Here is an 11,444-nt window from a genome sequence, read left to right as displayed (position 1 = left end):
CCACAGCCGCTTTCTCGTTAGACTTTTAAGAGTACATCCTGCTCTGCTAAATCTAAACGACCAACTCCAATTTGCTCCCGCGAGGAGAATACCACGTTTCGCTCTCACCCTCCAAGAAGGTACGTAGTTCTTTAGCTCTCGATGTTTCTTTTTACGTTCTGGATGTTATATGTGTAGAACTCCAACGATTTGTTTACTTTGCTTCTCTAGATGTACACTCGTGTAAGTGAAGCTGGACTGAACTGTTTTTAGCCTCGAGCCACCTTAGTTATAGTGTATGATTTCAAACGAAGGAACTCGAGTTTTAAGAAACCCTAGTCTGTGTTGGTCAATAGTGGTTTGAAGCGCAACAAACGAATTAATCTTTTGTTTACTAGAACATTTGAGTTTTTAGCCCAATTTGATACCCACCCTATTACTTGTCTACTAATAAATTTTCATTTCTTTATGGTTCAGTTTTTCCCCTTTGTTACTTATAGAAAGTTCAATTGTTGGACCTCTTAACAGGAACCTTGGTTTTGTTTGTTTAGTCTTTACCGTCGCGGAATCGTGGGTTACAAACTTCCGGGGTATACAACTCAATGGCTGCGTTGTCAGCTTGCATTGTCGCCAGTGGTTTATCTAATGGAAGCACTCTGACCAAAATGATCAATGGAAGGGGTTTGTCTCCCATGTCTGGCGTCTCCTCCTTGGTAAAGGGATCCAGGTTGATCCTGGTAAGATCATCTTTGGATCAGAGGCAAATTGAAGGAAGGAGAGGCTTTCTTAAAGTTTTGCTTGGGAATGCTGGATTGGGTTTAACTTCTTTGTTGGCTGCTAAGAATGCTTATGCAGACGACCAAGGTGTATCTTCCTCACGGATGTCTTACTCGAGATTCTTGGAGTATCTAGACAAGGATAGGGTAAAGAAAGTAGATCTTTTTGAGAATGGTACCATTGCTATTGTGGAAGCTGTTTCGCCTGAGTTGGGTAACCGTGTGCAGCGGGTGAGAGTGCAGCTTCCTGGACTCAGCCAGGAGCTACTTCAGAAATTTAGGGAGAAAAATATTGATTTTGCTGCACATAATGCTCAGGAAGATTCTGGTTCCCTTTTGTTCAACTTGATTGGGAATTTGGCTTTCCCGCTTATCCTTATTGGAGGTTTGTTCCTTCTGTCAAGGCGTTCATCTGGAGGAATGGGCGGGCCTGGAGGCCCTGGCTTCCCTCTTGCCTTTGGCCAATCTAAAGCTAAGTTTCAAATGGAACCCAATACTGGTGTGACATTCGATGATGTTGCTGGAGTAGATGAAGCGAAGCAAGATTTTATGGAAGTAGTGGAGTTTCTGAAGAAGCCAGAGAGGTTCACTGCTATTGGTGCACGCATTCCAAAAGGTGTTCTTCTTATTGGCCCTCCAGGAACTGGAAAGACTTTGCTTGCCAAAGCTATTGCTGGTGAAGCAGGTGTCCCTTTCTTTTCCATTTCGGGGTCTGAATTTGTTGAGATGTTTGTTGGTGTTGGTGCTTCTCGAGTACGTGATCTCTTCAAAAAGGCCAAGGAGAATGCTCCTTGCATTGTCTTTGTGGATGAAATTGATGCAGTTGGTAGGCAAAGAGGAACTGGAATCGGGGGTGGTAATGATGAAAGGGAGCAGACTCTTAATCAGCTTTTGACTGAAATGGATGGTTTTGAGGGCAACACTGGTGTCATTGTGATTGCGGCAACTAACCGTGCTGACATTCTTGACTCTGCATTACTGAGGCCAGGCCGCTTTGATAGACAGGTGAACATGCATAAATTTTCTCTGCCCTTTTATTCTATTTATAGTGGAAGCACTCAGAATTCTGTTTGTCTCTGTGATAGGTGACTGTTGATGTTCCAGATGTTCGCGGACGGACAGAAATATTGAAGGTGCATGCCAGCAATAAGAAGTTTGATGGGGATATTTCTCTTGATGTCATAGCCATGAGAACACCTGGTTTTAGTGGAGCAGATCTTGCAAACCTCTTAAATGAGGCTGCCATATTAGCCGGCCGTCGGGGAAAGAGTGTGATATCATCTAAAGAGGTCGATGACTCTATTGATAGGATTGTGGCTGGAATGGAGGGAACAGTTATGACAGATGGGAAGAGCAAAAGTTTGGTGGCCTACCATGAAGTTGGCCATGCAATTTGTGGGTAAGAAGTGGTCAGCATTCTGCTGTCATGATTATTATTTTTACTATCTTATTGAATTTAAGGTTGTCCTTGACATGTTGGTCAATTGCTCAATTGCTGAGCATATAGTCACCAGTTCAACTCCAGCAAACTGCCTCTCTAGCAACAGGGGTAAGGCTGTGTACATTTGACCCTTCACAGATCCTGCTAAATGCAGGAGCCTTGTGCAATGGTTACAGCCGGTTACTTTTTTTCTGGAATCATTTAGTATCATTGTTCACTGATTATGACCGCTGTAATTGGGAGGGTCAGAAATACTACCATGTTCACTTCGAATGGATTCCATTTCCTATGCCATGGATTATAATTTTAGCACTTCCATACGATTAGGATGTTATTTTTGCTTTTTATTTTTAAGATTGGAATTTTATTCATCGTGACTAGTAACTCACGTATAGAATCACAATAAATGACAACCTAGATCTCTTTGTTGTTGGGCAAGTTGCTATAGCACTCAATTCTGATGGTGGTTCTAGCATGAATTTCATGTTCAGTTAACCTTCAATTTGTGAAGTTTGTTAGACAGTGAATTTGTCAGGTCATGATTATGACCTGCAAATTATCTAAATATCTGATTTATGAGTATCTAGGGTGACTTCGAGTCATTAGATGAGAAATGTCTTTCTGTTGTAAATGATGCTGCATTAATCTATCTATGTACTTCAGTTTGTTCGTCCAATTGCTCCAAAAGAGGGAAAACAAATTCCATTATCTCTTTCTCTACTCACTTTCAGGGTTTCAAATGGGGGTGGTAGGAAAGTAAAGCATATACTGGCTTTATGGGGACTAAGGAGACAAATCTTGTCTAGTCTTTACATGGCTTTACAAAGATGCAGCAGGTGTGGCAACTAAGTCTAATGAATAGGAGTCAAAAGATTATATTAATGGAATAACATTAAAGAATAAAGAGTGAAATGAAATAAAAGTAGAAACGAGAAGAGACAAAGAATTATGTGCTTTTTTTTGGGGTAAGGAATAAGATTTATTTATTAATATCTAATCCTCTTTGTATTTTACTTCTGAGATTATTGGACAAGAAAGCCCAAGATAAGAGGCGGGGATGGGAGTTAGCATAGAAGCATTATGTGCTTGCTTATATGGAGTTAGTGTCATTAGTTAACAATTGTAGTGTGGCATCAGGAGGGAGCTGGTTACGGATTCAGTCATTCATCTTTTTTTCGTTACATCTTTCAATAACTGAAGGTTTACTTGATCTCCATGCTTGTTTGCCTATCTATCTGTCACACACACACAAAAAAAAAAAAGAAAAGCCTAGGGGATTGGTGATGCCATTTCATGCAAATTGTATTAAAAAGTTCTCTAGACAGATTACTGTCTCACAAGGCAAAGCCAGTCATGATAGTCTATACGTCAACATATTGGTGGGAAGCTACTTTACCATACCCTTGAAGTGAACTGCATGTTTTCACCTCCTCTGGTGGTTCTCTAAACAAAAGTTCGGATTAAGGTATCCTACATTTTTATGCTTTGGTTGGGCTCTTGTATCATTCCTGAGGACCTAGTGCAAAATTGTAGTCCTTTTGTGGTTAGGTCTCCTACATTCCCCCCATTTGCACGTGTTTCAGTAACCTGGAGACCACTTGTTATGTGATTGGTGATGCTCCCTTGGGCAGGCAGAAAAGTACCTATGCATGTATGGATTATATGATTCACATTCTATAAGTAATTTTCATCCATAATTGCCATTGAGTTATGGTCATTAAATTGGGTGTGAAGGTTAAGGTCTCTTCCTAAGGGTGAAAATTTGCTTATAAAGCTCAATTGAACTTGAAGTTGCTTCATGGATGATGAATTGTGCTTCTCCTTCAGGTTCATATAAGTTTAAATTATTTGTTGTTGTAGCTGGGTCTCTATTTAGATAAGAACTTGTACTTTCTAAATCAAATGTTTCAAGTCCCTTTTTTGGGTGATTTCTGTAGGACTTTGACGCCTGGACATGATCCTGTTCAAAAGGTCACATTAATTCCGCGTGGCCAAGCACGAGGTCTTACATGGTTCATCCCTGCAGACGATCCAACCCTGATCTCCAAGCAGCAATTATTTGCAAGAATTGTGGGTGGGCTTGGTGGGAGGGCTGCTGAGGAAGTGATCTTTGGTGAGCCTGAGGTGACCACAGGTGCAACGGGAGACTTGCAGCAGATTACTGGTTTGGCCAAACAGGTTAATGAACAACTTGTGCTTTGTGTTTGTTGATGATCTACACTTTTCTGAGGTTGCAAATACAATCAATTGCTGCTTGCCAGCGAGCTCCTCTAGCTATATATATATATGTATATAGATCTTTTCCATTTCCTGTTGGTTTGTACTCTTTCACTTGACTTGGATGTTGGTTTTATTTGCAGATGGTAACCACATTTGGGATGTCTGAAATTGGGCCTTGGTCACTAATGGACTCATCAGGACAAAGTGGAGATGTTATAATGAGAATGATGGCAAGGAATTCAATGTCTGAGAAACTTGCTGAAGACATTGATGCTGCTGTCAAGCAATTATCGGACAGTGCATATGAGATTGCTTTGGATCACATACGGAACAACCGTGAGGCCATGGACAAGATTGTAGAGGTCCTCCTTGAGAAGGAAACAATGAGCGGGGACGAATTCCGTGCAATTCTTTCTGAGTTTATAGAAATTCCTGCCGAAAATAGGGTCCCTACTGCAGTTCCCATTCCTGTTACCGTATAAGTATAATTAGTTATGTAAATGCCATTACATCTCTCCATATAATGTATAATCTGTATAATCTTTGGCTGGCGAAGGTTTGATCACATTTTTAATTGCAAAAGGTTCAACAAAAGTTTGAACTTGTGCTTAAGTTTTTGTTTTGATTTTATTGTATGAACTGTGACCTCAGATACCTCATCTACTGATTTATTCTCGTCTCTTCTTTATACTGAACTGCCTAGCTGATTTTTAGTGAGATGAGTTCCAACCCAAAGTCAAAACAGAGTAAATTAAATCAAGTCATGCTACATGAGTCCGGATCTTCAAGATCTTTTCAAAGGCTTCGCCAAATAGTTCTGGGGGATTTGAACTTTGACATCATAATTATAAGGTGTTAGTTTTAGAAAACAGTGCATTTTTTATGTCAAATAAAATGATGAGATTAAAAGTTTGATTTTAAAATTAAAATGTCTAAAATGACCTTCTAACTTTTTTGTTTTCTTAGTGACTTATTTAGTATAAATGTGCAAAGAAAAGAAAAGAAAAGAACCACTTGCTTAACGTCGAAATCCGAATCCAATCCGTGAAAATCTGAACTGGTTGAAACAGCTCCGGCGGAATACTCGAATCGAATCTTTTATTCCGTTAATTTATGAAGTGAATTGACCCCACTACCCTCATAAAATCGATGATGACATGCCGTTTTTTTTTTTTTTTTTTAAATTTTTGTGGGGTCAAAACATGTTATACTTCAGTCGTGCACTCCTCCGTATGCCCGTTACTGAGAGAAGCTTCTCAAAGCCTAATTTCTAATAAAATACGATGCTGCGTTAGACGTAACGTGTCCGTCTCCCTCGACAGCTCTCTCTTTCTTTCTCTCTTCCTCGCTCTTTCGGTCGTCCTGGTCTCTCCGTCGCATTCATTTCTCCTTCTTTGAGCCCAGGAATCTAGGGCAACCAGACAGCTCGGTTCGTTCCTTTCAGCCATGAATATCTTCCGATTTGTTGGCGATGGAATGCATTTGATCAGTATTTTGATACTGTTGCTCAAAATCTATGCTACTAAATCATGTTCAGGTAACACATTTGAGATTATTCATTACTTCTTCTTCCTCTTCGAGCAGCTTATTCTTCGAGTATTTTTATTGTATTCGAGATTTCATTGCTTGTAATGGTGGAGCTGAACTTTTTAAACATTATTCTGGTGATTAGGGATTTCGCTCAAAACGCAGGAGCTTTACGCTATTGTATTTCTGGCTCGGTACTTGGATCTCTTCACGGATTTCATTTCCCTTTATAATACTGTGATGAAGCTGGTATTCATAGCGAGTTCTCTAGCGATCGTGTGGTGTATGCGACGTCATCGTGTTGTTAAGCGTTCTTATGACAAAGAGCTGGATACATTCCGCCATCTTCTTCTTGTTTTGGGGTGCTTTATATTAGCGCTTCTGGTTCACGAGAAGTTCACATTTCAAGAGGTACTTTCCATTGTTCCTATTTGGTTATTTCTTCATTTGATATTGAAGTGGCTTGGAGGCTGGAAGATTAGTTAATCACTCTTCATTCTTTCCTCGGCTTATCTCTAACTAATGGTCATATAATTATAATGAAATGGGAGATGTTCCACTTACTCCTTTTATGACTATCCGTTATGGGTTTGATATTCCCGATTTCTGTTTCTTTTCGTCGCCTGTTTACATATATGCAGAAAATTTCTAACGAGTATGCTGCATTTCGAGTTTTCAGCCTACAAATTGCTTTTAACAAGGTCAAAACCATGGTTTAAACCTCACGAGCACGCGTAAACCAATGTGTTGCTCTAGTCCTTTTTTTTTTTTTCTTTCTTTTTTTTGGTTTTTTCTTTTTTCTTTTTTTTGGTGGGAGGGGGTAGTTGGCTTTAGAAGTTGTATAAACTTAATAGTTGCTTCTCAGTTTATGTATCGTGACTTGTTATGTTAGTACCCTTGGACTTAAGTCGGGATATTGTGGTTACCGTGTTATTAGGGTTTACAGCTCATGAATGTGAGTTTGTAACTTCTTTAAATGATTTTTAAGGTGCTACTTACAGACTTAGATTTCCGTTGTCTCTTCATTCACTTATTTTCTTACTTCTCAGTTGTTGTCTTATGTAATGTTTTTCTTCTAGTCTCTTGTCCTGGAGAATGAAACCAGCAGAAATCCCCAGACTTGGGGTCATGATGCCCTTTTGCCTTGCTACTGATTATCTTTTTTTTTAAAGTGTTTTTCTTTTGTTTGGGGGGAGGCTCTGGTGAATATATACTGTTATCAAATGGTGAAACAAGTTATCGAACACATTTAATTACCCTTTAACAAGGAACTGCTTTAACGGTGTTGCCAGCTTTTATGAGGCACTGGTGTGCATTTTGCATGATTACAGAGGTGAACATGGGCCAAGGGGAGAAGAAATCATTAAGAAATGGCAACCAGATTAAATAGCCCCCTGAAAACCTGGCAGAAGATAACTTGTTTTTTGAAAAATTGGGGACAAGTCACAGAATAAAAGGCTGTCAGGAAAGGATACTAATTGCTGAGACTGGGTAATCTGGGAATCGAATATATGGGATTTGCCAGACAAGTAGTGCAGTAGCGGTTGGATTGGCTGACCTTTCAACAACTAATGTTTCAACGGGATCACTCCAATACACCACAGGATTTGGATCTAATATTTAACTGAGGCACTAAGATGTAACCAATCTAGTGGTGTCTGTGCTGGTAGCTGATTAGAATTGCCTTCTTTTTATTGCTTTACTTTGTGCCTAAAATGGGTCTTCCCATGGGAAAGCAGCACACCTGTGTGAGGGTGAACAAAGCAGAGATAAGGCAAATAGAGGAGATTTTATATTTGATTGGACCCAAAATCCACTGCACTCCACACAAAAAAAAGAAAGAAAAGAGGTCGATTACACCTGTATAGGTTAACTTTGGAGTTGTAACCTGACTTCATATTCCCTTCAAAAATCAAGTGGATCTGCAGTGCTGCCTCTTGTCAGCTCTTATGCACATAAAGGGTCTGGGCATGAGTTTTCTTGTGGAACAATGCTCCATGGGAGGAGATAGTCTTTGTTGCTGAATTGTTGGAAGTGATTGGCTAGAGAGTCTTGCCTCATATTTTTATTTAGAAAAACTGAATTTGTAAAGATTGTTCAACTCATTTTGTAAGTTATGATTCCATTGCAGGTCTTATGGGCATTTTCCATATATTTGGAAGCAGTTGCAATTCTTCCACAGCTAGTTTTGCTGCAGAGAAGTGGAAATGTGGATAATTTAACAGGCCAATATGTCTTCTTCCTGGGGTAATCCATTGTCTTTGTCATGTTTATATAGTGGAATTGTATTATATTGTAATTGTGTTTGGTGAGTAATTTCTTCTGAAACTAATAATGTATTACAGCTGTTATCTAGTGTTTGTAATGAAATAGTCATCATTCACAGGTTCAGTTTTCGCCCTGGATTTTGTGCTTTTGTTGATTATTGTGGCTTGGGGTGTTGGTTCTAGGATGCAGAAATCTAAATTTGTAGGATGAACGCAGGTTCTATTAGGTAGGATATTGTTTTGTTGGTTGGTTCTTACATACTTAAATGTGAAGTTGATTCCAAAATTTTAATTAATTTCTTTTACCTTCCACTTCTTTAGGAGATAGATTTTGTGATTCTTGCTGGTTTAGGGATCCAAGAAATTTCCCACTTTTTGTAAGCTTTCTAGGGTAGGATGCTGAGAAGTTTCACTTGATGTGATACTCACTTGTCTATCAGTAAGACATGTTTCTGACATATTGGATGGTTATGCAATATTTTACTCCATTCGCATGTTCATAATTTTGCATTCATGTTTTATATTTGTACTTTACCTTACATGATATGCATGTCATGCCTCAGTGCATCTGAGACATGCTTAAACACATTGCTTTGATTAGATGTATCATGTATGTACAGGAAACCTTCACTTTTAGTTCTGGGGTTTTCACTGGAAAGGTGAACCAAGTCCTTGGTATTAGGAGAAAACTAGGACAGTAATGAATTGGCTGTTTATTTTGTGATAGACTTCCAATTCCTGCTGGTAATCTGTATTCCCACATGTGTTCTTGATATGCTCGGACTAAATAGTTGCCATGTTGCCTTTTCATTGTTTACGCTTTATGAAGAGCACTTACGTTATGCTGCCCCATACTCATTTAGTATCTTGGTTACAACTGAAGGGAGTTTCTTAATTCTAAACACCCCCCCCCCCCCACACACACACAGAGGGCCCAAAAAACAAGGGGAAAAAAAAAAGAGGAAGGAAAGAAAACCACACTGGAGGCATACTATGTCTTTTAAACTTTTTTGGATGAATTAAGTTTTTTAATCTTTCTTTAACTTGTATGGCAACGGACTTGGAACCAAGTTATCATACCCATTGCTAAGTAATGTGCATATTTTTGGCAATGGCCCAAAACACCTCATTCTTGTGGTTGTTGAGGTTGGATGGTCTTCTTGTGTGCTTGCAAACAGTGGATGCCCTGGCGTTAACTGTGATCTTGGTTCTCCTTGCCCTCCTTTTTCTACTTCAGCCATAGGATCTTCAAGGCTTATTGGGGGGGGGGGGGGTTATTTGATGAATTTCTTTCCTTCATGAATAAAATACTGCACTTAATATTAAAAGGAAGTTGTGTACAAAAACATGTCATGTGCCAAAATCTGTTAAACCTAGGCCTTTCATACAGGTTGTCTTCTAGTTCACCATTCTGTAGAAGGAGATCGGCTGATTTGGACTATCCACCTCAAAAGGGTCATTTGGATTGGTGACATGGTTGTAGTCCTCTTGTTGGCCTGTCATGTTGTCTCTTCACTTTTCAGCATTTTCAAACAAAGAACAGGAGTGGAGGAGCTTCCTTTTGCACTAAAATGCTATTGGACTGATATCTTTCTTGAGGAGTGAAACTTACAACAAATTGTGCTATTAGACTGAAAATCAAGTGCTTTTGTATCATTTCTCTGGATCTTATTACTAGTTGTACTCCAGTTAAATATATTGAATCGAAGTCTTCTTCTTCTTCCCCCTCCCCCCTTTCTTGGTGCAGGGCTTATCGGGCATTCTACATTCTTAACTGGATCTACCGCTACTTCACAGAGCCACGTTTCACTCGATGGCTATGTAAGCTATATAATGCACATGGATTAATATGTTTGACGGAACTAATGATTCACATTCTTACTCTTTCTTATGAATTGGATTGCAGCCGTCATATCGGGTCTTGTTCAGACAGCTCTTTATGCTGATTTTTTCTATTATTACTTTTTGAGGTAATAAAGTCAACTTGAAAAATATTTAATTGCCATTTAAACTCCATTTGTCTTGATATTGAGATGCACAGAAAACGAAGGGAATGTATCTAGTTTTACGTCCCTCCCTATATAATTGGCAGTGTCTGCCATCTTGGTCATGAGATAGTGGGCTGTCATTGAACTTAGCTCCCTTCTCACATCTGATTGGTATTAGGAGTCAGAACTGGATTGCCAATTCCTGCAGAATTGGAATGATTCCTGGGCGATCTGATTTGTGCTTGATGTCTAGGGACAGGCCAAATCGGAGTTTGGCAATGATCAGTTATGTTGCTGAATCTGCTTAAATAAGAAACTCTGAAATCAGAGAAATGTGTTGTCCATTTCTTTATTTCTGTCCAGTTCGTGCCAAAGATTGTTGAAGTTCAGATCGATTGTAAGAATTAACTTCCATTTTATTGTTTTGCAGCTGGAAGAACAACGCAAAGCTTCAGCTTCCTGCTTGAATCAATTTGCAAACTCAAATTGGTCTACAAGTTAATGCTAATGAGAGTATATAAGCTGTTTGGTTATCTTATTGGGTTTTTGAGGTGATGGTAGTGTCGTTTTACTGCACATAGCATGGAAGGATACAAGTTTAATTCAGACAAGGATAAAAGCATCATTTGTACCAAAGAAATATTAGTAGATTGGTTGATGCAACCTACACTAACTTGCAGATGTAGAGGGGATAACTGTGAAGTGTAATATGACTGTCCCTTGATCATCAGTAGTATATCCCATAGATGCCGTGATGGATTTGGAACATGTTGAAAATGGGATTCAGAATTTTTGGTTAAGTAAATGGCACTCAAGTTAGTGCCATTCATTAGTGTTGGCGAAGACAAGTACTCCACCATTATGGATGTCATATGAACATTTTATGGAAGTTATCTTCGTTTCACTATTCTTTTTATCCTGTGTCTCGTTTGTATGTGTACGTGTCTCTGATGGTATTGGGGTTATGCAATTTTTCCCTTTTTGTGGTTGGTGCGTCTTGATGCTCCTTAATGAGTTTATTCTTCCCTGTAGTAATGGCTCGCTTCAAAATGCAATTTACGTGGTTAAAAGTATCTGCTTTGCGAGCAGTTGAAAATCCATTCTGCAACTCGTCCTTCTACGCTCATGAAGCAAGATTTTAGATTCAGTTGGAAAAAACTGATTCAAGCGCGATGATTTGCTTCTGTTCAGAATTCACACTGAACCAATTATGCGACAAAAGAGAAGGGTAAAAAAATTCAGAGAG

General features: G+C 39.1%; 2 protein-coding genes across 3 annotated transcripts; both read left to right on the top strand.

Moving 5' to 3' along the window:
* The first annotated feature begins 22 nt into the window (after positions 1 to 22).
* On the top strand, positions 23 to 5,106 carry LOC149026213 (ATP-dependent zinc metalloprotease FTSH 2, chloroplastic). 2 transcript variants are annotated; one of them, XM_089146468.1, is made up of 5 exons: positions 23 to 119; positions 508 to 1,760; positions 1,841 to 2,154; positions 4,134 to 4,374; positions 4,557 to 5,106. In XM_089146468.1, the coding sequence occupies exons 2-5, from the start codon at positions 582 to 584 to the stop codon at positions 4,896 to 4,898; spliced, it is 2,076 nt and encodes a 691-aa protein (XP_089002594.1). In that variant the 5' UTR covers positions 23 to 119; positions 508 to 581; the 3' UTR covers positions 4,899 to 5,106. The 2 variants fall into 2 exon arrangements, with proteins under 2 accessions (XP_089002594.1, XP_089002595.1); XM_089146469.1 differs by having other exon boundaries at positions 33 to 119; positions 531 to 1,760.
* Positions 5,107 to 5,667: 561 nt separating this feature from the next.
* On the top strand, positions 5,668 to 11,114 carry ERD2 (ER lumen protein retaining receptor family protein). The gene is made up of 6 exons (XM_089146472.1): positions 5,668 to 5,953; positions 6,089 to 6,354; positions 8,075 to 8,190; positions 9,958 to 10,031; positions 10,117 to 10,180; positions 10,629 to 11,114. The coding sequence occupies exons 1-6, from the start codon at positions 5,863 to 5,865 to the stop codon at positions 10,663 to 10,665; spliced, it is 648 nt and encodes a 215-aa protein (XP_089002598.1). The 5' UTR covers positions 5,668 to 5,862; the 3' UTR covers positions 10,666 to 11,114.
* The last annotated feature ends 330 nt before the right edge of the window (positions 11,115 to 11,444 follow it).

The sequence above is a fragment of the Hakea prostrata genome, chromosome 2 (assembly GCF_041222555.1).
Source record: "Hakea prostrata isolate BN-2017 chromosome 2, UWA_Hpros_2, whole genome shotgun sequence".
In the NCBI taxonomy this organism is placed as follows: Eukaryota; Viridiplantae; Streptophyta; class Magnoliopsida; order Proteales; family Proteaceae; genus Hakea; species Hakea prostrata.
This window is presented reverse-complemented; position numbering and strand designations above follow the sequence as displayed.

Bases quoted from the DNA above. Each gene is read 5' to 3' on its own strand.
- LOC149026213 (XM_089146468.1), top strand. From the start codon at position 582: ATGGCTGCGTTGTCAGCTTGCATTGTCGCCAGTGGTTTATCTAATGGA. The intron at 1,761-1,840 runs GTGAACATGCAT...TCTCTGTGATAG, and splicing joins CAGGCCGCTTTGATAGACAG to GTGACTGTTGATGTTCCAGA. The intron at 2,155-4,133 runs GTAAGAAGTGGT...TGATTTCTGTAG, and splicing joins GTTGGCCATGCAATTTGTGG to GACTTTGACGCCTGGACATG.
- ERD2 (XM_089146472.1), top strand. From the start codon at position 5,863: ATGAATATCTTCCGATTTGTTGGCGATGGAATGCATTTGATCAGTATT. The intron at 5,954-6,088 runs GTAACACATTTG...TCTGGTGATTAG, and splicing joins TGCTACTAAATCATGTTCAG to GGATTTCGCTCAAAACGCAG. The intron at 10,181-10,628 runs GTAATAAAGTCA...ATTGTTTTGCAG, and splicing joins TTCTATTATTACTTTTTGAG to CTGGAAGAACAACGCAAAGC.